At 35.9% G+C, this 26,015-nt stretch overlaps 1 protein-coding gene across 4 annotated transcripts in view; it reads right to left on the reverse strand.

Moving 5' to 3' along the window:
* Positions 1-26,015, reverse strand: part of CASK (calcium/calmodulin dependent serine protein kinase) — a 229,042-nt gene that overhangs the window by 28,218 nt on the left and 174,809 nt on the right. For all 4 annotated transcript variants that reach the window (XM_075098335.1, XM_075098326.1, XM_075098319.1 and 1 more), the window contains exons 12-17: positions 16,888-16,965; positions 15,510-15,590; positions 9,735-9,923; positions 9,113-9,191; positions 4,295-4,380; positions 2,419-2,487 (exon numbers count right to left, since the gene is read on the reverse strand). In XM_075098335.1, coding sequence (XP_074954436.1) covers positions 2,419-2,487; positions 4,295-4,380; positions 9,113-9,191; positions 9,735-9,923; positions 15,510-15,590; positions 16,888-16,965 — 582 coding nt within the window. The remainder of the gene's footprint in view (positions 1-2,418; positions 2,488-4,294; positions 4,381-9,112; positions 9,192-9,734; positions 9,924-15,509; positions 15,591-16,887; positions 16,966-26,015) is intronic.

A 26,015-nucleotide genomic window follows, 5' to 3' on the forward strand; every position in this document is an offset into this window, starting at 1 on the left:
CTAAACAGGTCATCATCTCAGAGTAGATCAGCTGATCAAATTTTTATGCATGGGAATTCGTAAGTATCCCGTTTTCAAGTCTAATCCATGAAATAGAAGGCCTGGTAACTGAATGGAAGGCATGGGTGCAGGAAAAGCCACAAATCTCTAAGAAACATGAAATTATTCAGCTGAGATTTTGGAAACTGCCCAGAGACACTGAAGTACCATTATATACTATAGGGACGAGACTTCCCTAAATATGCAGAAGTGGCTTAATATTTAGAAAACACCACTACAACACTTCTCTTAAAAGCCTACAAAAGAAGAAAAATGTGGCAAGTGAAATGCAAATCTCAGTTATTTAAAAAAAACATACTGCACGCCCCTCACCTTTGTATATAAAGGCATATAGACAGATTCTAAGTCAGATCACCTCTGATTCTACTAATATTTAGTTTTCCTTATTCAAGATTAACAAGATATTTTGTAATCCAATGATGTGATCATGGTAGGAGTCTCAAAAAAACCCAGTTATTGATTCTGTTTTATATTCCTTTTCTGGTAATACTATACTAGCTGAGCACCAGTCCATGACTGAAGGGCGGGGACGGACAGACCAAAAGATAACCTTAACTAGTAACATTATACTACTGAAGACCCAATATCTCTGAATTTATCCTGCTGGAGAGCGCTAAAAGCAAGCTTTTTGTGTCTTAGTAAAATCATTCAACAGTGATAAGCCTTTATCAATGGTTAAGGGTTTGATTCATTATCTGAATCAGAACCCTTAAAAATTCTGTGAAGAAAAATTATCTCTCTACAAAGGACTACTGATGCTTTAATAGGCTGATTTAAAAATGTTGGCTTTTTGTAACAGTTGAAAATCTAGCCAAAGTCACAGTGTGGCTGAGCGCATGGAACAAACTCAGCCACCTCTGATTAAATGAATGCTAAATGCCACAAAGTGGGATAAATAGATATGCCTTTTTTTTCCCCTCTGTCTTTGTTCACACATTTCTAGTTTTGCTGTTTTTTCCAAAGGAAGTTATGAGTCCATTTTCCTCTCTTCCATGAAATAAGAACCTTCATGAAGAATCTAAGGACACAAAGCTAAGGAAGAGATGACCTGCTACTACTAAAATGATACCTAATGGTATTAATTTACAGATGATGCTGAATTATTTTCTCCAAATAATAATCTTCCCAGCAGGTATACAGTTTCAACAATTTCTGTATTTTAATACTGGGAAGTGAGATATCTTTTATTATTACTGCTATTTACAGGACAGAAGGCAAAACATAAATTTGTCAGCACACACTAGAATTTCTATTTGAGTTATTTTTTTAAAGCCTTTGCATTTCATGAAAATCTTTTGCTTTCATATTTATACCTTTTAAGAAAATTGGCCTCATAGGTAAAAACTTGTCAAACCTTCTACCTCTAAAACCTTTTAGTTCTTGTTGACTTTTGTTAACAGTATGGAGGGCAACCAAAAAGCAGTAATTTTTTTCTTTCAAACAGATTGTTCTGACAATCACAATAGCAGTTCCTGTGTGTTCTAGCATCTGCTGAGACACAAAAACAATTAGGGTGAAATCACAGTTCTAATTAAGATAAGGCACTTGACTTCAACAGGGATTGTGATTTCACTCTTGGAATTCTAATTTGGGAACTGTTTGCGCAGTTAAGCATGTGGCACAGAAAGACTGGCATCATCTACATAGTTCATATGCCAGCTGTATGCTTAAATTGGAACAGTATCTCTCAAGTAGCCATTTTCTAGAGTTTAATTCCCTTCAGTTGCAATCTGGAACATAACTTTGTGAGCATGAGGGAATTACATGTTACTGTGCAAAAACCATAATACCAAATTTCCAGTTCAACAAGAACTAACTCCAAATCTGTTTTTCTTCTGTAATGACAAATACCATTTTTTCATGGAAACATAATATTAAGCCACATGTAACTGTTACAGACATCCATCACAAATTTACCTCAACAGGGTTATACAGAAACAGATTCTTCAATTAACCCTTAACAGCCCAAAGCAGTAAAATAATGTTTAATGCCTACAAAAAGGAGGATTGCTCCTCAGCTTAGGAACTTTAATAGACTTCCTGGAGAATGAGTTTAACTTGTAATTTGTTTTTAAAGGGTCTTCCTAAATGCATGAGCTGAGGATCCCCTTTCCTATTTTTTTGTCAATAGGCTGTAAAGAGTTAGTTAAGGTGCTGATGAGATGAATATGAAGGCAGGGCTGAGTAGGTAGGTAGGCGGGACCTACTCGTGTTCCGTTATCTTTGTTGTAAAATTGGTGTGCGTGATCTAACAGGACAGGCAGAAACAATTTCCCAGAAAGCAGTAACATTCAGCCATCAGCAGGCAGTTAGTTACAGGACTAAGGAAGAAATGGGATGGTTCATTAAATTCATTACCTCACAGGATGAAGATTGCGTGCGATAACTTGGCACAATCTTAAAGGTGATACTTCCACGCATTTCTCTCTGCAAAAAGAGAAGCACTTGTTTAAAGACTAAGACGCTGAAAATAAAATCGCCAAATCAGTAGCGCTTGAAAGGAAAGCACCATAGTTTGAGAGCAGCAGTATGTTTTCCTAAAGTAAACATTCAGAAAAGCTAAAATACTGTGGCTTATTTGTCATTTCACTTAGAAACAAATATTTAGATTGTCTTTCATCAATCTAAAAGATAAACATACATTACTAGTTTGTTCGCCTGACCAGCTTTTGAATGCCTAGAACCTACAGCTGTATTTTAAGGTGAGGAATTCACAGATGTGGAGGTTTCTTACGCATCAATCTTTTCTTTGTAGCTATATTCTTGTGATCCACATGGTCTTTGCTACTAACGTGGCATCTTCTTCCTTTTCATACATGTTAAGTAGCAAAAGCATATTCACAGTTTCTGGAAAGCTGCACATTACTCTACCAAAGGTAGAAATGTAAGAAATAGTCTATCATCAGAACAGAACATGGGATCTGCTAGTTTGCATTTACTACAAGTAGTAACTGCAGAATAGCAGCAGATAGTGGCAACATATTTGCTCCACTGTATTTTCTTAAATGACAGTTTGAATGTAAGTGCCACCACAAGGCTGACAACTGCGGGACTCGATCTGGGCAGAAAGGTAAGCAGATCACTTCAAGTGATCTTGGAGTTTTTCTCTCTTTGGCTGGCTTATTGTGAGCCAAAAAAAAAAAGCTATTTGCCTGGACTCACTTAAGATATATAGTTCTGAACAGAAGAAAAGAATTAGTGGTATCATCCAGGATCCCAAGATCAGGGTTGCATGCAGAAAAATTTGCAAGTGTTATAGAATATCAAACTGACTCTACTAGCTAGGCCCAAGATGGAGTTTTCCTGCAAAAAGCCAGACTGTCTGAGCTCAAAATATTTTTTTTCCTTTGTAACATCAATAACCATGAACTACAATAGTTATAAATTGAAGATGGAATATTCCAGCTACATATAAGGAACACGTTTCCCTATGATCATAATTAAGTGTTGGAACCGGTTGCCCAAAGAGGCACCTGTCTGGTCAAATCTCTGTCCTTGGATATTTGCTTAACTAGGCAAAGCCCTAAGCAACCTGGGCTGAACTCAAGGTTGACCTTCCTTTGTACAGGAGATTGGAGGTTAATTCCAACCTGAATGGTTCTATGATTTATTGTCTTTGTATTTGTGTAGCAATTATACCAAAAGGCAAGAAAAGTTTCTTTTATCTCATAGTATACTCAGTGACTACACTTAGTGTAGATTGGAGATTTAAAATAGTCTAACTTGGGATGAGTAATAGGAGGAAAGAGGTATTTTTTCTGATATGCCTACCAGAGACAAGAGAAGAAACTCCTGCATTTCAACAATGGAAACTCAGACATTAGAAAAAACTTTCTGAAATATAGAAGAGAGATACACTAATGTCAACTGTCCAGAGAGTTCAGGGAACCTCCATTACTCAAGTGTTTTTAAGAGCTGGTCAGACATACATCTGTCAGGTTTGGTTGAGTGTCAATGATCTCTTCTGTGCAACTAAATGGAATAAATAAAATGACACGTGGAGGTGCCTTCCACCATTCCTGGGTGTAGTGTGCAAAAAAGCTACTACTAAAAGCCAGGGAAGAGCCTGTAGAAGGCTTGAACAGCTGAAAACAGGAAGACTTTGTGTTACATGTACATGTAGGCTATCAAGAATAGAAGGAAAATAGGAAGTCACAGTGTAATTACATGGAAGTTTTGTCAAATTAAGACAGGCACTTTTACAAAGAACACGAGAAAGATTTCAGGCACTTACAAGCATTTTTTGTAGTTGTTCTACAGTTTGATTTGCCACACTGATTCCGTTTATTTCTCGGATTTCATCCCCTACATGTAGCGTACCTATGGAGTTAACCAAACACACAGTCACCTCAAACATGTTTTTACGAATTGAGATAATTGTAAGACAGTACTAATATTCATATGAAGGCAGACATATGAAACAACATTAACATAAGTTTTTTTGCTAGATTCAGAAAAGGACTTTGGTAGCTATGTACTAGCTGCCAAAGATTACGAATCTGTCTTTCAGAGTACAGTCAATGCACCAGCATGAGATGTCCAGGCACCCTATAAAGTACATGGGGAAAATATCAGTCCCTTACAAGGACACTGCAAAAACCCACCCATTGAAAAGAAAGTCACCTGCAACTAGCCAGCTGGAAACGTTCAACAGAGATATCCGAGCAGTATTTTATTTGATGATTGCCTAATACAGTTTGGCTTCTGGATATAGTCTTAATTTTATCTGTCAGACTGCTGTATTTTTTCATTTCTCTGATTTGCCATAGTTACAATATGCATTTTCTGTATGCAACCTTGACTTTAGCTTGAATGAAATAGTTGGTGTGACTACCTACAATGTCAGATCATGAAACGTATAACTACTTAGCTCAGGCAAGTCATAAACTGACCTGCTGAACCTGGGATGGGAATGGCATGCTACAACATGGCTCTAAGACACTACAAAAGCTCAATAGGGAGGAGGCAGTGAACGAATTAATTATCTTCAGGATTAGAAGCAGCCTAGGAGGCTCTTTTTGGATGATAATTTCTGACTTGAGTAGCTCAAGCCAACCCAACTCTCTAGCAGTTCTCAAAAAAAAAAAAATTTCCATGGTTTATTATTACTCAGATGTTTTTCATATATAATAAAATATGACAAGACCATTTACTTCATTTATTTCTTTCTGCTCTATGATTTAAATAATTTGTGCAAGTATCCTTCTCTAAATACTGTACCTAATACAATTCATCTTACTTGGAAAACTAGCAACTGGCAAACATTTCCTAAACTAAAATATATTTATGGAAAACTACCTGAAAAAAGGTCACACAAACAAGCCTGAACCAAGGAGAAGCATCCTGAAAAGCTTTGTTGCTATGATTCCCTTTGGCCTCTCTTCTGTGTAACAGACGCTCACCTGGCAGTGGTACAGGAGAGAGCCCAAAGTTTACAGAAACTTTCAGTACTCTCAAGAGTAAGTCCTTCAGCCACATTAAATGCTCCAAATAATTCTGCAGGACCTGAACTGCTGATAGTGAAATTATAAAAAAGGACTCATCACAATTCTTTTTCCACTCATCAGTGGAAAAATTATCACACTTAGTAGCTTACTGAATGTGAATGCAACAATCCTTCATCTGAATTTCAAATTAATCTAGTTCACATCTAGGATATGAATGACAAAACCTCTAGTGAAACACTTCGAAAGTTCAGTTTTGGCAGACTTTCTCACTTTCTCAGGAAGGCATTCAATACCCAATTCTTAAAGAAATATTATAAAAAACCATGAAGCTCTGTGTTGACTGGATCATACCAAAGTTAAATTGTTTGAAGTTAGTGTAATTGTTATTAAACAATAATACTGAATCAGAAAGAGCATATACCCTGGAATAGTATAAAGATTCTTTGGGATTATTCAAAATATACATCTGATGGAATTAAATATTAAAAAGAGAATCAGACTCAGTAATATCCCTGTATCTAATAATTTAAATAGTGTGCTTAAATAAAATCCCTTCTTCTGGAGCATTTCCCATCTCTGTTACTCTGACAGAGTGAATACTGTTCTGTTCATGCCTGGAATGCAGCAGTATACATAAGAGCTGTGAATAAAGCATGGACTTTTTGCAGTAGATGGTCATTCTGTTTTGGGGGGTGGATGCATTGATAAACCATAGGCAGATATTTTCGATCTGAGGGAAGAGGCTTTTACTATTTACAGAAACTTTTTACTTTTTATAAATATTCTTGTTGGAAAGAGTGTTCTTGACATCTTTGAATAATGAGTCTTCCGTACCATTTCTAGCTCTCATGATACCTATGCTTAACCATATAATTTTGGTTGCTTTTGTTTCCTGTTCTATTGGCAGTGCAATGTTTATTTAGAACTAAAGCTATTCATGGCTTACTCGTGTACAACACATCTGTAAAAACAAAGAATGGATGTATTTCTGGAGTAAATTATTTCTTTCTTTGTCTTTGCAAGTCAGAGTGAAGACAGTTTTAGGAAATGTGTGCTTGTGCTCTGCACAGAAGTATTGGAAATCCTTCCCTATTAGGAAGAAGGCAGAACAAATTCTTGGCGTCCCAATTCAGAAACATGTTCTGTAGCCAAAAGCAAATTCTGTAGCTTGGAATGTGAAAGGCTGTGAATGTATAATCATATTTCCACCAAGTAAATACTTAAATTTTGTTTGAACTGAATAATCTTTATCAGGGGTATCAGTGTTCTAAAAATCGGTGTGAGTTTTACATCAAGTTACTCTGAGAATGTAGCATAGACAATGTACAACTGCTGTTTTCCTGGTGAGGTTAAATGGGCAACCAGTAAGTCCTCTCTCTTCTTTGGAAATCTTTTAAAATGCCATATTAGGACCTCTTCTTAAATGCATTTTAAGAATGAATTCACATTCAAGCACATACAGACCAAAACCAGTTGTCAGCAAAAAACATATGGTTAAGATACTGAGAGCTGCTCGGGCTATATGCAGATCCCCTGAAATGATATTTACAGTATGAGTAGTCTAAACAGAATCCACAGGTAAAAAAAAGCGAATGAACAACTGAGCTAAGTTAAGGCACAGACACAAAGGTGAAAGCTAAGACATAATTAAAAGCCTGAGATCTAAGATACAATTCATTTACTTATGCTAAAAAAAGCACACAAGGAAGCAAAGATGGCTTTTAATGATTGAAACTGGTGTTTCCTTTTCCTTTTCATTAAGCTCAATCCTCTGGAGGGTGCAAGCAGATAGCACCTTTACAAGCCTATCTCCCTACTTCCACTTCCCTACCTTTTGAATAAGGACAACTGTAATCAGCAGGACTAGATTCAGTTGGCACAGAGATTGGAGGCAGACTTCCCAGCAGCTACTATTTTGTGATTGGGAATTGCACAGTTTGTACTTAATATTGCTAGAATGAAATTATACAGTTCCGGTAACCCTCCCTGTGGATCTGTTATCTAGCTATTGCTGCTATTGCCTGGCAGTTTTCCATCCAGTAAGAGGAGACAGCAGAATCAACAACATAAAAAAACCCTGAAACAAATAAAAGCCACAGACCCTGTCAATAGGATTCAAAGACATGTGGTGCTTGAGATCACTGTCCACCTACATTTGCATTGTTCTATTAAGTAAAACTATCCTAAATATATGTAGTTTGAACATTGAAGCTGAGAGGCATTTAGAGCACTAACAAAATTAGAAACATTAAAAAAAGAGATTACAATACTACAGAAACACTGAAGTATAGTTCATTTTCAAATTAAACCTATGTGCAGAAAGGGCTACCTTAGTTAGATGAAGCACATATAAAATGGGTTAAATTTCCCAAATTTTTAGAAATAAAAGACACTGTATAATTAAAAAGAAAAGAGCAGAGTTCTAATGGGCACACTTGGGGTATTTTTTACCCAGTTTTAACAGGTTTTAAAATTTTTATGACCCCCATTATGGCACACAGTCATGTGAAACAATGTTCTGCAGAGGATTACCACTACCTAAGTACATTTGGATAAAAACCTTATTCCTGTGAATCTTAGAGCAATCTCCTTTTAAAATTCACTTTTAGAAGCCAAATAAATTTCAGTTCAGAAGGTCCTCTAAAGAATTACAGAAGTTTATATGAATTACATCTTTTCTTATATGAAAAGCTTTATCTTTCCCGCTTCTTGACAGGTTTGATCATGTCAAGGAGACTAAGTGAATATATCAGAGAAAGGATTGCTGTACCCTTTCCCTGTTCCATATTTTGTCTTTCTAATTACCTGTTCCTAGCTTGCTTTGAAATACAACAGTAGACTACAAGGAACTTTGGTCTGACAACTGATGAATATTTTTATGTTCATCAAAAGAAAAAGATGGCAAACTGGAAAAACTGAAGTAACCCTTTTCAGAGTGCAATACAAATTTGCAGCTAACATCCTAGCAGGGAATTTTATCTGTTTAAAGTACGACAAAGTGCAGATATTTTTTGACATCTGATCCAGACACACAAAATGGAAAAAAGGAGTAGACTGGAGATGAGAAAAGATGTATATCGACATGGTTTACTATAGTAGTAAGAAGTGAAAATAAAGATTCAAGTTTTAGGCACAAGAAACATTTTTATTTCACAAATCATTTTTATGAGCCTTAAAATCAGAAGTACAAAGTTCCTCAAGAATTGCGTGAAAATATATGGAGAAATTTTTTGTTGAACAAAGCTCTTCCATTTTTGCAAGAAAAACTATTGTAACTAGTCTAAGGATTTTTTTCTTTTTATAAACAGAGGATTAAACAAGTACAGCTCCAGAAATTATTAGCATTTCAATCTCTTACTGAGCTATACTCCCATTACCCTAATTAAGGCCTACACGAAACATAGTGGGCCCTTATCTCAAAACTCTCAGAGACATCTACAACTGGAAGGTAAAAAAGGCAGGTAACAGGACTCCATCCAGACACAGAGGTACACTACTATGGAATAGTCACAATCAAAATGAGGAGCAGGTACCATTACACGGTTTGTACAAAATGATCTAAGTAATTGTGTTCGAAGACAGAACTATTTATGACACATGATTACCTTGCCGGTGAATCATTCCTCCGTGCATAATTCTTGCCACAATGCAGTGGTTCAGCTCATTCATTTTTAAAGTGATTCCCTACAAAAAGAAATGTTTGTACTCTTAAAATAAACATTAAGCAGTGTGATTCCTGAGTGGTTAAGAACAGTAATTTTTCCTAAAAGCTTGAAGGCAGGATATAAATTTTAAGGATAAAATAAAAACTCTGCCAATTGCTTAAATATGAGCAATGAAAACAGATGCTATTTATAAGTGAAGATGCAATAATTTAATCTATGAGCATATAAGATTCTGGTTTGTTAAAAACGTAATTTTGTATTGAAGTGCAAAGGGTCCAGTTTGGTTTAAAGCCTAATCTGCTATAACTACTACAAGGTAGTACAAACAAAACAAAATAAAAACAAACAAAAACAGCTCTAGTGGTACAGCAGTAGTATGAATGCACACATAGCATTTTAAGTTAAGGATATACACAGGAGTATAAGTATCTAAAATGGCTGCTGAACTATTCCAATTATACTGGCGACCCTACTTCAAAGTGCAGAAACTACCATTAACATCATTATAATACTGGTCTTTACCAGTACAGAGTCAAGAAAAATACTGAGGTTCTCTCTGTACCATTGGCTCATCTGTGTTCTTCTGGAACTGCACCAGTCGAACTCGTGTTACATTCTCCATATCCATGTCGCCGTTGGCGCTTTCTGGAGAATCTCCGTTTAAGTATGGAGATGTGGGAGGAGGTGTAACTCTCAGTGCTTCATCACTGTAAACTTCATGTGCCACTACATCATGAGTTTGAAGTAAGGCCTAGAGGAGATTACAGCAACAAAATATCAGACGTCCATCATCTCTGATGCCCCCGCTCATTCATTGCTTTTTTTAAGTTTTCCAGAAATTAAAAGAAATTCAAGATATTTGTGCCCAACTTTCTATATCGGAACTTTTCCCTTAAGGGAGTCTAAGATACAAATTTCAGCAGACTGCAAAGGTATACACACATACCTAGCCTTTAAAATCTGCATGAGTAAACCTTATTTTCTACTGTAGATACCCCAAGTAGAATGATGCTGCTTCCCTCTCCCCCATCTTCTCAACACCTTCAAGGTGTCAGAATTAATACATCTTTATTTATGTGCCTAGACACAGAATTAGGAAGCTACTTTTCTGAGCAAACTGTTCTATAATAATTACCCTAGTAAAATGAAAAGGTATTCAGATCCCGTGGTATTTCATTCTAAGAAAGGCAACACTGTGGATCGGTACTGACTGAAAGAATGAAGTACTGTTTTTTGTTGTTTACTAGCATAATCAATTTCTTATTTTCCCCTTCCCCTAGAGCACAGACCCAGCACAACCACACTGAGTTCAAAATACCTGATAAAAATTACAATCTAAACCAATAAACTATTCAAATGCTACTTCATTAGTTTTACTCTGTTTCTTCATGCAAAGACTGGTACAACACGTAATTGATTAAATGTATTTAAATAACTTGGAGAAGCAGAACAACTGTGTAAGAACTCTAAGCTAAGGCAAAGATATGAAACCTGCATACCTGTTAAAAGTGCAACATGCTATCTACAAGATGAAAGTTGGACAAGGTGTATACATTTGCAAAGCAGTATTCAATAGTTCCAGGCTTTTTCATGGTATGACATTCCACTGTTCCCCAGGATATCTTCAAAAGCCCTGTATCACATCCATTTCACATCTGCATGCAACTCTTAATAATGAGTATATTATAGCTAGCTTGCTTCTGTCCAAAACCTAAATTTATATGTGAACATGCTACTTCTACTCTTATTATAACTCATCAAGGACCTGAGATAAATCCTGCCTCTACACCCAAATGGACGGGCTCCTCAGATAAGGATTGACAAATCAAGTGTAGTTTTTACAATTTCTCTACAATAGTAGAGATATCAGCCACCACCACAGTTATCTCAATGAATATTATATCAACATCTTGTTAATTTTCATTTCAATGCTCATAGTTCTTAACTTTCAAAACCCATCAATCTTGCAAGGCTTGAGATTGACCATCTAGAATTTGTTTTGGCAGAGAAATCTGACTCTGCAACGTCTTAGTCTTCAATTAAAATCTTCAATTAAAGATGAAAGATTAAACTGAAAAAAAGTGATAAAAACCCATCCCTACAAGATGCATTTCGGAAGTGGAACCAGGGCAGAAATGGGATTTTTATGGCCCCTGCAAAATCCTAAATTTGCTCCCAAGCTAGCACCTCTAAAGTGCACCATGTGATAAACAACACCTTCATAAACAGTTTAAGTTCCCTTTCCTCAAATCAGTTTCAAATTGTAGCTGGGAATTCAGCATGATGGAATGGAATTCCCTAAACTAGCAATGCTCTGCCCACATTCCCTCCTGTTTTTCCATTATTTTGAGCCCACCTACACAAATACTATTTTTAGTTAAATACTAAACTGTATCTGCATTTTCTGTTTTTCCATCTTATTTTGTCAACCACTAAGCTCAAACATGCCAAAATTCCTCTGTATTAGTCTGTACTGTTGAAGCAACATTTTATATTCAGATATCTGGCCCATCTATGTAAGTTTAACTACTTTATCTAAATCAGTTCTTAATTTGATTTATTTAATTGGGTGTAAACTTCGGTGTGAATCCTCCTATATAGGTTTAGGGATTTAGCTTAATTCTCATTCTAGTATCTGAAAACTGTTTCCAGTTGTCCCAAATAAGACTAGACCATCCATGTGCAATCACTCCTCAGCTCTGGGTGTTATGAAAAACACCCATTGTAGGAGTGTGCGTGGTCCTGGCTTTGCACTCTTTAGCAGAGTAGGGCGATCTTCTGTGCTTTCTTCAGCTCAAGCAGCTCAAAGCTACTTACTCAGCTTCATGCACCTGCCTGTATCTGTTATACTCTCTATGCTTTAATTTTACATTTCTTAAGCATTTCAGGGCCTTACATTTGTTTCACATCAAATACTTGCCTTGCTTTATACTATAGTTTTAGCAATAATACACACCTTGTAGGAGATTAAAATGTGATAATTTGAACATTTTTAAAGGTTCATAATTATACTCGATGACTTCTGAATATATTAACAAAAATTAACACAACTTCAGAACCACCAGATATTAAAGTATGGCAAGCTCACTTTAAACATTGAAAATATGTAATACAAAGACTGCTATTGGACTTTATTAAACACTTGTTTTCATGCATTTCTGTTAATTTTGATAATTTTTTTTCCTGTCTCTTTTTCCTTTGTAGAACATGATAATCCTGATAAAAATAAGTTTAGTGAGAACAACTGCTTTCTACTATATCACAGGATCATTGTCTGCAAAAAAACAGTGTAGGAAGGCACATGATGATGGATAAAACTTCAATATGTAGTACAGAAGTCTCCTAGTACAGCAAACATTTCAATTGCTGGCACATACTAAACATATATGATAGAGCCCTTTACAGATAAAACCAGAGAATTTGAAAAACTACTCAAAGCTGTGTAATGGAATAAAAGCTCCTTGAAATCTGTAGACAACAAATAAAATGCTTGATAATCTTTTAAAGAATTCTTAAATTAATTATCTACTGGAAGACCTTTATGCAAAATTTACATACATTTCTTTAAATTAAAATGTTAAGCATATACAGACTAAATTAATATTTTATTCCGGTACCCATAAGGCACACAAGGGTAAAACAGAAATAAAGCAACAAAAAAACTTTGAGCTCAAAGATCTCAGTCCCAGTGAGAGTACTTACAAATGCAAACTTCATTGCCTTTGGTTCTGTAAAGGTCCATACATAGTCTAAACCACTAACACTGTCTTTAAGTAAACAAGACAGACTATACACCATTGTCTTCTGATTAGATAATAACATACATAATAGTAAAATACTCTTATCATACAGCTGTTAATGCACATGATCTTACTTATCTTACTGATCTTACTTACTTACACATCATTGTTCCAGCCTCTGTGCATCAGAGCTCAGCAACTTCCTAACCAGAGTACTGCTCTGTACAATGCTTGGTAAACACATTGAGTATAGGCTGACAATATTGTTTTATACAATTATTCCCTTTCCTAAGGGTATCTATTTTAAAGGCTTTGGCTCTGAAGGAAAGTTTGGCAGAATGCCGCACACATAAGAATAATTTTGTAAGGTCTGCTATCTTATAAAAGGGGTGCCTGGGAGCAGGGGTGGGAATGATGGGAGAGGAGGGATTGCCTCTGACATATGGAGACTTTCTGGTATCTGCACCCTAAAGGTATGGTTCTGCTGCCAACATATGCTGATTTAACTGCTGCTTTACATGTTTGTGCCTTTCCTCCTTATCCCGGGCTGTGTGTTTCTGTCCCCTTGCTCATTTTTGCTGTAGTGGTATCCCAGTTGTCCCTAATTCTTTTTGCTAAACTGATCATTGTTTTGTTGTAGCAGTTTTCTGCTAGTTTAGCACAGTGCACTACGAAAGTGCAGTGTCAGATGAGTATCAGAACGGCTGCAAGGGAGGGGATGAAACATGGGAAGAAGGGATGGGACTCCATCAGCTAGCAATTTAGCTTGGGGTGCCATAGATTAACTTACTGAAATTACTCCTCGTGAAAAATACTTCTTATGGAAATGTGGCTTATTTCTTAAAAAAACCCACTTTTTATAGAATTGCAGCAAAAGAATTCTGACAGATGGTTTTAAATTTATGAGAATATCAGGTTGGAATAGATACCTATAAAATATGATTTCCAACTCACTTCTCCTGTTGCTTGATTTGATACATTAAATTTTTATATGCCACAATCATTTTTATTGATACCTAGGCTGAAAATAATTTATGCTTAAAAATTGCTCTTTCTCCACAGTGCCTAATGTTTCTGCAATACTGTGTGGTAATTATGCAAAAAAAACCCGTAAAACAAATGAACCTGTCAGATTCCCGATAAAGAAGTTGACTATGACAGAGTATTGTTCTTGGGTTTCTTTCCTTGGTGTTTTTTTTTTTTTTAAATTGTTCTTACACTATGGCTGAGTACCATTCCGCCATGTTTTATGTTCTATTTCAAGCAAGTATTCCTGTTAAATGTTGAACCAGATTTGTTACAGACTTCCGGATAGGTATCATCTCCAGGCAATGACATATCAGTGTGTTGCTGAGGACAACATAAAAAGCCAACGTCTGCATTAGCAATTAGTGCAATAAAATAGGAATGGATTGACAAATAAAACAATTGCTTTAGTGAGGACCCGATGCACACACTGAATGCACTGCAGGAGTTTTTACTTCTGAGCAGCTTCCATCTTGCCATGTGGACTGAATGCCCATCAGCTGCTGGATTACACTGGCTGAGCTTCTGGTGTACATCTTTGAGTTTAACTTAACTGAAAGGAGTCTAGTTTGCATGCTTTGAGACTCTTACATGATACGAGCCAAACCATTGTAAGGGGGCAATCAGGAGATTCACTTCAAAAACACACCCCTGATCTGATTTAAAGTACTAAAATAAATGCACCCAAAGCTACAGTGGCCATCAAAAGAACACACTGGGACATGCAGCTATCCAGATTTCATCTTACTCCTGAATATAAGGTTGGTTTCAGCTCACTCTTTCCTGGAAATTAGGTTTATCCTTCAGACTTACAGTAATTCAGCTTTCAGGTGAGCAAATTCCACAAAGCTGCTGGCCTAAAATCCTTGTGTTGGGGGAAGTCAAATTCATGATTTTAAACTGACAATAATGTATAGCAGATTTAAGCAAGTGCTTTTATTTCTGAACTTGTGGACTCCATCCACAGCATAAACAAAAGAAGTCCTTTAAGTGGTTTCAGAAGACACGACTTCAGTAACTGGAACCAGGTTATTAACCAGTCATGTCCCTGAAATTAGGACAATTACTGCTCAGAAATCAGGTTTGTGAAACAGACACAGTAGGAGTTTATATGTAACATAAATTCACTAGACTGTACAAGCTATTGATTTATTGTAAATAATGTTAAATAAACACTTATTTTGCAATGACTTCAAAGACCTTTATCCTAAGAAGACTTTGGGAAAAAGAAAAAGGAGGACCCCAGCTCTGCTTATGAACATCCAAAAGAATTAACTCTTTCTATGTGCAACGCAGCTCCCCCCAAAAAGACAGTGAAACTGCTCCATAATTAAATTGCTCCAAACTGCTGACAGTTTTCAGCACAGTGGTGGGGACCAACAGTAGTAGTAATAGAAACTATTTTGCCAGACCAGCAGATTAGAAATATTTATTAATAGGTTTATTGTATTGTGTGCAGTTTCATCACCTGTGGATTTAAAGGAGAACTTACTAAAGTTTTCTAATATACAGAATATAAAAAAAAAAAAACAACCAACAAAAGTCCCCCAACAAGAGTAGCATTTGCTTACCATGAAATGAGGTTGTGTTAAAATACGCTTTAGTTCCTTTGCATCATTGTTCTCTGGGTAACATGAAATTTCTTCCAATACCTGCAAGACAAGTAGGAGAAATGCCTGTAATAACTTTCTTTTAAATAAAGTTATTAATCGAAGAAATTAAAACCCTCACTGGTCAGTCAGAATACCTCCAAATGTTTTTGACATGGAAAGGGCTTGGGAGAATGTGATCTCCCCACCAAGAGAATAAAACACCTCATTTCAATTTTCTTTCTGGGAGACATTAAAGCAGAAATTTGAAGCACACAGTTGCTCTTTTTACAACTGACAGTATTCCTCCAACAGCTAAATACATGGAGATAGAAATGAAGTGCTAACTTATAGGTTACACATATCACCACCACCAATGCTACTTTCACATATGGTCTCAACTTATTAAAACAATCAGTTTAAAAGCAGAATTAAGAATACTCATAAAACCTTCTCTACACAAATTAAATTGTTAAAGACATCAAGTGTAGGTGATCCATCTGCTACCCCACCTCCAAACTCCAGATTTTATAAAATCTGAGCCATACTTCAGCTTATCATTGGGGGAGGGAGGATGCAGGAGGCATCTGCCTGCAACCTCATACTTTCACCTTTATTTTCCACATGCAACTACTTGGACAACAAAAGCACAGTATTTTGCTTCTGGAAGCATCCCCCAGGATTAACTGCCAGGAAATTTTGCAGAATCAGACTTCAGGTGTCTATCAATGTGACTGCAGTTATTACAGTGTTTTAGTCTTCCTGTTCATTCTGTTTTAATAGTACTATAAAATGCTTTCCTATGACGTTACCCCCAACAACTGTACTTACTTTTACTGATAATATATAATACAAACCCCCTTTTTTTTACTACTTGCAATAAATAAACAAAATACTATTTGTCAGGTATAAGAATTAAGAAATCTGTGTCTATTTATCTTTCATCTTAATGGGCCACCTTCATTGCATTTCTAGGTCTGCCCTTCTTTGAACTATCTATGATAAACTAGTTTTTCAATTTAAAAAGCTGATACCTAGAAACATCTTTTTTTTGCGACTAAGTAGCATATAAACTCAACACGAAAGATACTGTGTTTACGCAACAAGAGTATTCCTTTTAAGATCACTATTGTTGCAGCAAAGGTTAAATGATAAAACTGAGTAATATATATAATCCTTACAGACATAATGGACTTCTGCAAGTTTATGCAACGTTAGGTAACTTAAGTAAGCAACAGTAGAAATCCAGAAATAATTCAGATTATGAGCCCAAACACATATCAATATCTTAATGAAGAAAAAAAATGTTCCGCTTCAAATACAAGCTTTCAAAGTAAAAAGTATATTTTAAAGCCATTACCTCTTTGGCTCTCTGTACAGCATCACTTGGAGGATTCCTGATTTGTGGTGAAGATTTTGTGTTTATTTTGTCGTAAAGCTGAAATAACAAGAAAACAAACTACTGAAATCATATGCTACTTTACATAAAGTAATGACGAGGGCTAACAATAGCCTGCTTATCTTACCGTGATTAAGACGATTGTGAAACTGCAAATCCCACAGATGTTTTGTATACAAAATCTAGCAGCTTAGGGTTTTGGCTTTTCATTTTTAAACATTTCCTGATTTGAACAGTACCATAGATTCAGAGTTCATAAGATGACATGGGAAAGTTCAAGAGGTTAAGGGATTCTGCAAACCTCCCATGCTTTTTCCACAGATTTACAGAAACTATAATCTTCTACTAGAAGCGATCCTATGAAACTTGACTAAATGCTTTAAATGATATATTCTGCTATAAAATCAAATTGATCCACATATCACACTTTTATCAATAAATCAATCATCAGACGTTCCAAAGAGTAATTTACATAAATCTCAGAATATGGGAAAATGCTCTTGAAGATAGAAAGATACAAAAGCCTAAGTCTTTGGAGGAGAGGAAACCAAATCTTTCCAAGGAAGAGGGCTCACCAAAAAAGAGTCCCCTTATTTTACTAGGGTTTTCTACTGGAGAGAAGAATGCCAATGTATTTAAATCAGAAATAGTAAACCTTCCAGGTTGCTTATTTTTTTAAAAAAATCTTTTAAAACCCCCTTAACTATGCAAAAAACAACAGGAGAGAGATCTACCTTCAACTTCAAATTATAGATAGATCTTACAGGCTCTCTTTCATGCAAACCTAAAAGATTGTGCATGTTTCAAAGAAATAAATGTATACTTGAGAATAAAAAGGCATTGTCATAGGTACTATTTTCAAATTAAAAACTTTTGGCTTGCATTTCAAACAATATATATATGGTCATGCCTGTAATTAATTCCTATTTGTGTTAGGCTACTTCTCTGAAATAGAGACAGAAAAAAAGATACAAACAGCTATTTTTAGGACATCAACTTTGGAAAAACTCAAAATTCAACTGAAATTCAAAATAGTGTATGTAAACAAACATTCTAAATACACAAGGGACTCTAACACAATCAGCAAATCCCAACTGTAAAGGATGAACTGGTAAGAACCCTCATTTAGGCTGCTCAGCAAGGAGTTCTCAGGAGCTTCCTCGGAGAAGCTTACAGCTCCATTGTTTGGTTGAGGACGGCCTTGAATGTTTGAAAAAGGGAATCTTGTCAAGCTACAGAAGTGTCCTCTTCTCTTTCTCACATGAAATACTATTCAGTTTTAGAAGAGATGTAAATTGCAATAAATGCAATCCGATATCATAATTTTCTTTGTGCTCCTCAACAATCTAATGCACGTGATGAACATTTCAAGCCCATCAGAAATAAATACAAAAAGAGGAAACAATGTCACTTCCAAAAAAACATTGCTTGCAGGACAGTTCTACCGCTGTCTCAGGGAAGGAAAAGTAGAAGAGTCAAGCTAAATCAGTTTTTTCTACATCCAATGACTTCACCTTGTGCTGCCCAAACACTGCAATACTCAACAGTTTAAGCAACATTGACCACTGTTGAAGTTTTTAACATGAGAGCTTTCTGCTAGCTTATAGTTCAGGAGATACTTCACCTGTAGACACAAATATTTTCTTTTACCTTGTCTCAAATAAGTAAACAAAACCTAACCAAACTCCAGCAACCCCAAATTATTAAGTATCACATTTATACACCCGTTAAGAAACTCCATCAAGCACTGTGTACTGAGTAAAGCATAGTAGGGGCTGTTGAAAATGCATGATACCCAACATAAATATTACTGAATGTATTTTTCTGGTTCACACACACATCCTATTTCAGATTAACGAAATTACAGAAAAGTTAGCATGAAATTATGTTTATTAGTTATTTCTAACAATTGTTTAAAAGCTAAGTCACTGAAGTTGCTGATTTCACTCAAGTCTATGTTATTGTGATCCAAAACAACCGAGAGTTTACAGAACCAATTTTTTCTCACTACTGTGGGAGAAGATAAGTTATCTTCTAAGACTAGGAAGGAGGCAAAAAGGAAAGTAGGAAGAAAGTGCCTCTAAGAATGTTTAGAAAAACATCAAGGCAAAGTTCAGACTAAACAAAGGTGCATTTATTTTTCCACAGCACCTTCACAAGGAGGCATAGCACCTAAATTTCATCTTCCAGGAGTGTTACTGAGATTTGCTTCCAAGGAACCATTAGAAGGGACTCTGACATGACTTAAAAGAAAAATCTTCATATTTGCATTATGTCTTAAAGCCTATATATTACCCAAGCCACAGGATCTATTCATTGTTTCCAGGAGTAGAAGACTAGCTCACTAGCATGAGCAGGAGAATCTTCTTGGGTACTCTACCTCCAAAGCTCGTTACAGTGGAAGGCACTCATTCCAATGTCTAATGGACACACTATGTGAACAGCCTACGCTACATTACCTTTTTACCAGGAGTATAATGTGTTTTTCTCTAAAATTCTGTTCAACTTTAACTCTAAGATGCAAACAAAACCCACAATAAATCTGAAAAGAAACTTGAACCTCTCCAACTTGAAATGGATTTTTAAATGGTAAATTCCTATCTAAAACCAGGGACATTTCATGAAGGTATAGTGATTTAAGAAAAAAAAGAAATACAGTTTTTCATTTGTTTAACTGGGTTATCATCACTTTAATCCCTGCATGCAAGGTAAAAGAAAAGCATATTTTCTGCCCAAATAAAAGATCATACATCTAAGAACAAACAATACAAGTAATACTTAAAAGAGGAGGAGGACCTATCTTGGCTGGGGGAAGGGGGAATCTCAGGCAGCCAGAAAGCATGAAGTCAGCTATGTATGAGTTTCTCCCAGGGAAGACTACAGCCAAATGCCATACCATAACGAAAATGCCAATTAAGAAATAAGATCTTTATATGTGTTTGTGGCATTACCACAATAGATCAGTGTTCAGTTCTACATTGAAAATACATGAAGGATGTCAAAAGGCAGAGATGGGTTCAAAAAAGCTTTCCAAAAAGATCGGTCATCTCCCCCTGGTATATTATAAAATGCTTAAATAACACAGAAGTTTGATAATATAATGGAATTCAGTTTAAATGACAAAACTATCACATGATTTGAGTAATAGGAAGTAGTCATGACAAATTCATAGTAGAATTAAAGCACAAATATCAACACTGCAGGTAATTAAGGGTGTAACTGATTTACTCTCTTGGGGATTTTTAGAAATCAGAAACAGACATTTTTGAAACGGTATACTCTAATTCAAGTTAGTTCATGGACTTTTTAGCTTACAAGGGGACCAGGCTACATAATTACAATTGCTATTCCTAGCCACATATTCTATAAACAACAGATTAAGGTTTAAAATTTCAGTGTAAATATTTATTTTGTAATTTGTTGGAAAATGATATCTATATCAATAAAACTGGTGTTTTATGATTTATCCTAAAGGGAGCCAACAGTGAAAGACAGTAGTGAATGACTTATTTTTGTATGTGAGGTCAAAGAAGATTTCCACATGAGAAAATCCAAATGAATGACAAAGAAAAATGTAGTATGTCAATTCCTGTACAATATTCTTTTAAACACACTTTAGATACTCAGCTAGTTGTTACTATCTCTGTACTCTGAATTACTTTTAAAACAGGAGCTGACTGTGGCTTTCATCATGTCAAGATTCCTTTGTCTTTTTATAGATGGGCCACAAATTCTTGGATTTTAACTATGGTTCTTGAAATGATGGTGAGCACTGCCTTGACCTAAAACTGTTTTTAATCCTTTTTTGTCAACAAAACAGCTGTACTCACCACTGACATTTCATGTTAGGAACAGAAAAATTTCCTGTCAGTATTTTTACCAAACTGTTGCAGTGTCTGCAGTGTTTGCGCTTAATCTCATCTGGAAACAACCTTTTTTCAGGCCATGCAATCTCTCTCTGGCATAATGTATTATAACACTGAATTATTTTGGAAAGCAGTGGCACAAGTTACAATACACAAGACAAACGCAATTATTACACACCAAAGACAGTAAACCAACAAGACTGTTTTCAAATCTATAAATACATATACAGCAATACCCCATGAACCCCATGAACATTTACCTTGTTCAGGTTCACATGTCATTATGTATTTCTAATGTATCCTTAGGAAAAATTAAAATAATATTATGTACAAGATTGTATCAGAGGTACTACTTCTATATTAACTCTTTATGTAGTCAAAGCAAAATTTAGAACATGCAACTAAGATATGCATCTTTAAAAACATATCAAGTAATGATAAATAAACTCAGAAACAAAGTAAGTATGAGTACCTCTCAGTACTTGTTTTATGTTTCAATTTTTCAAATATACTATTTCATCAATGCTTTCACAGAAATTTTAGGCCATTAAAAAAAAAGTCTGATTCTAAAATGTCTCTTGTTGGTATGTACTCATATAAACAGAAGGGCGAATCCAGGATATTAATTTTGTATCTCTCATTTCCAATTTTTGTAACTGTGTGTTCTGCCTGGACAGGATTTTTTAGTATTGTGTTATTAAGCCCATGTCAAAAACCGCATTAACTCTGACAATAATTAGTCTTTAATGGTTACAGAAAATGATTAGAAGCTTTCTGCCAGAACACAGCAGAACCTGGTAAGAGGAGCAAAGCTTATACTATGCATTAATGCACCAGAACTGGTGAAGCAGCCCTACCTTCTCTGCAAACTTTGAAAAAAGGCTATTTTGCAATACTTTTCAAACAGTTTTGCACTTAAACAATAGCTATAGCAGAAGCAATTTAGAAGAAGGAATTTATAGCTCTGTAATTTGTCTCTGAAAGCATGTGGATTTAGAGGTTTCATTTATACACATTAATAAGAATCTTTATAGCCTTGGACATAAGAATCCAACACACCTTTACATGAACGTTTTAAAAAATGTTTTGGAAAACTGTCAATAAAACCTGTTTGCACACATCACAGATTAAAGTAAACATCAATGGCAATTACAGCCAGGCTATATATACTCCTGTGGTATAGAACACATTACTATGTGCAGTTAGCTACACAATTTTAATCACAGAAAACCAGCCTGTTTACAATGCTGTTGCCTTTCAGCAGCCCTGCAACCCAAAGTCCTTCAGGAACCATTCAAAGGTGGTTTCGTGTGGAACAGAATTAACTGGTTCATTCTTCACTGTCCTCAGTAGAATGCTTTTCTATGTAATATAAACAGACTTTCAGCAGGACAAAACCTGTATGTGCCCTAATGATGGGTTTTCTTTTTGCTGAGATGCTCTGTTTTGAAGTGACAGCAAATAACTCTGCCCCTTCCCCCCAGCAGCCCAGCCTCCAATTTCACCCAGCAATAAGCATAAACATAACAACCAAAAAATAAATAAAAATTTTTAAAAAAATTGTTGTAAAAAGCCACAGCAATTGTATCCTTTGGAATTTCCAGGCTTTTGAATACTTTGCATCTCAGTCTCACTCCTCAGCACCAGTTCTGCATTTGCTGTGCAGAAAATTTAAGAGCTTGCTCTAGAAAAGCTTAACAAGTACAGCTGATATATTAACGAAACTTGATATAACAAACCTAAACTGATGTTATAGCTAATTAACAGAATACTACTGCTTCTTAGAAATACAAGTTTTACTTTAAATTTAGCATTCTAGAACACAAATGCTATGAAGATAGTACCCACAACATGTCAAGTAGTGTCACTACCAGTTGACCAGCTTTCTTCATAGGAGTCAAGACGTTTTGTCTTCTGCCTGTGTAAAGAGAACTTGTTTCTTCTGATATTTAAAAACAGGCAGCCCTCAGCCTAATCCACAATCAGGCAGGCAAGACAAAACAACGAACTCTTCTCTTTTGACTAGTTTTTCAGATGTGCAGAAATTCCTTTTTAACCATTTCCTGTAAGAGGAGTCAGAACACTGTCCGAACGCAACCCCATTCCCTGTTACAATGAAAAAATTAGATACATGACAATTAGCAGAAATCTAGCCTCCCTGCCTGGTCTAATCTTGAATGTAATCAAAGCTAGGTCACACAGTGAAATCAGTACGTATTTTATGTATCCAAAATCTGTAAGTTTCTGTGATGCAAAAGAAACTTCAGTTAAAACAAGGGCTACTGAACTGCTAGAGCATAAACCTCCATGATCTTTCAACACAAATATACATTTTGTGAGGATTCAGTTACAATTCAGCAGACAGATACTGGGTTGCCATCCTCAAATATTAAAACCCTGCATTGAAACATCTAGAAATAATCATTAAAACATAACCTTTTAAATTTGATGTTTGCTTTCTGAACAATATAACCATATGCAACAAAATTATATTAGAGGACTCTTTTTCATCACTTTTAGGTTTTTATACTATAAAAAAAATTCTCGGGTGGAGGTGCTGCCCCTTGCACAGCAACATTTATGAACAAACAGGCTTGCTGCTCTGTTACCTTTCACAGCTCCCTATTGTGGTACTCCAGAGGTTTCATGTGCTGCACGTCTGAAAGAAATCCATGACCTACTGAATGAAATAATATTCACAAGCAGTAATATCAAAGAAGTGCTAAAATTAAAGAGTCAATCAGATAACTGATGGACCACTTCACTCTTTCTTCTGCCAGTGCTGTTTCACATCTCCCTTTCCATGCAAAATGTTATAACCTTCCCACGGGTGCCTCTTTTCTTGGGATTCTCCGCCCTCAAGGAAACATCCCTGAAGATAAAAAATCCTACTGGAAAACACACTGAATAACAAGGTCACAGTCATCAGGGGCTTTATCTTCAACTTCTTTTAAACCCACTGTTTTTCAATATTAAGGACTATGCCTGAAGCTCACTGTTACCATTTTAGCATCAGTGACCTAACACTCATTTCCCAGCATAATTCTACAGCACATGTTACAGTCCCATCCCATACGAAAGCCCAAAGCATATTTAAGCTTCTACTTTGTGACCTCTAGAGCATAACAGGTTACAGCCCTTCACAACTTCAAACTTTTTTCTGTGTGATACATTTATTGTAGAACAGGAGTACGATCAACCTTTGCCTTCACGTTCCTTACACAGTGACATGCTGTGCAATTAAACAGTGAACAAAACTACTCCAACAGAAGACGTCAGGGAGTAGTTTATCCGCTAAAAGGAAGATTCTCCGACACAGCATTCAGCAAACAAGACAGTCTGAAGCCATACATTAATTCTGTCTGAACAGACAAGAGTTTGCTTCTGTCATCCCACAGAACTGCCGTCATTGCAACTTGTTACTTCAGGCACTCAGACTTTTAGTAACCCTGACAGAGGTTATGTTAATTTGAAATACTCAATTTCTTTCTACATGTTCACATTCAGGGAATACATAAATTATCTTTTAGGTAAAAAAATTCTTAAAATAGCAAGTAGAACCCTGAATTTCACTGTAATTTTGATTATTTATGTGGTAGAACTGAAATATAATTATTCTTCTTTTTAGAGGAACTTTTGTCTGCAAAATGCAGGCCCACTGTAATTTGTTTTTAAAAGTCATCTGTATTCTCACATATTCATAATGAGTTACTTGTAGACCAGAGTTACCTTGCTGTTACCTGTGTCAGAAATGAACATAAAACCAGATTTTCTAACGCCTGTACCTACAACAACAGGTAAGAAAAAATGGTGCCAGGTAAACTCAATCAACCCTATGGATTTTCAACCTTTACTCCAAGCTGCTTCCTTTTTCTGGGGCTGTTCCACATTTGGCCTCCTTCACTTGTTTCATTTTCAATCAAGAGCCTAACTTTTGGGGGGAAGAAGAGAGGAGAGGATACCCAACCAAACTGGGCAAAACATTTTCTCTGTGCATTAGTTCAATTCCCACTGCACTCAGTTGGCAAACAATTGCCTTTTAGAAAGTAAGAATGACAAATTTCATTGTATTGCATACACAAAACCTGAAATTCTGACCATGCAAAACTGACATACCAATGAAGCTAAATGCCAACTGGAAAATGTTTAATAAATGTTAGCAGGTTGTTAATGACCACATTTCTGATGCATGCAGAGGATACTACATGTTTCTTAGTGGCTAATGCCCTACTACTGGAGAAGGAAGAAATATGTTAACTGATCTACTAGAATAAAATTCCTTGACCTTTCAGTGTCTGCTATACATGGCAGCAAACACTGCCTGTCAGATGTGGTCCTACTCAATTGCCAGAACAGCATCTTAGAAAAGCACAAACGATCAAGATTCATTCTACTGAGGGTGAATATAAATTAAGGGACAGAAGGTGACAGATATGGTATCTGTTTTATTAAGGTGGAACCTTGAGATGATTGTAGACTTCCGTTCAGAGGGAAAACACATCCCCCCCAACCCCTAAGAAGCACACAGCCAAAGGACTGTGTATGCATTGCCTTCACAGGGTCTGCCTATTGGTAGCAATCTGGTTACATGACAGTTGGAAGGAAAGCATATAGCCCTTTGCCAGTGTTGGCAATAGGCAGGGATGCCAAGTGGCGTTACCTGCATTACCACTCAATCTTTTATCATCTAAATCTTGCATTAATATATTTTGTATGCATAGAAACAGCAGGGGAACTAGAAGGTTAAGGTTTCAGAGCACTGGAATGGTTTTCCATTCTGTTATGTAGGGATATCTAAATGTTGGAGTATCTGTTGTATCTATCTTTTGATCAAGACTTAAAAAAGTGAAAATGTATCCATGTTTAAATTCTTTCACTAGGTTACAATTCTGTAGTGAAACTACAAGCAGTCATGAACTGTGGGGAAACCACACAAGGTTCAATATGAAAGTAAGACTATACAACTCAGTGCAGCTCCATACACTAAATCCACTGTGCTTAGATATGTGGGTGTAACCATTTTTCAGCTGTAGTTCTTATACTACTGGTTTGGACAAGCAGCAATTTTAGTTTTTAAAATGATAAAGGAAATATTTCTACTTTTGTTAATTACATGGCACGTTGCTTTTTACAGTCTTCATGGAACATCAAATATTTTCACAGTTTGTTCTAAATCAATATTTGACCTAATTTTATTTTTTAAACTGATGTAGTTAAAAGCAG

The sequence above is a fragment of the Phalacrocorax aristotelis genome, chromosome 1 (assembly GCF_949628215.1).
Source record: "Phalacrocorax aristotelis chromosome 1, bGulAri2.1, whole genome shotgun sequence".
Classification (NCBI taxonomy): Eukaryota; Metazoa; Chordata; class Aves; order Suliformes; family Phalacrocoracidae; genus Phalacrocorax; species Phalacrocorax aristotelis.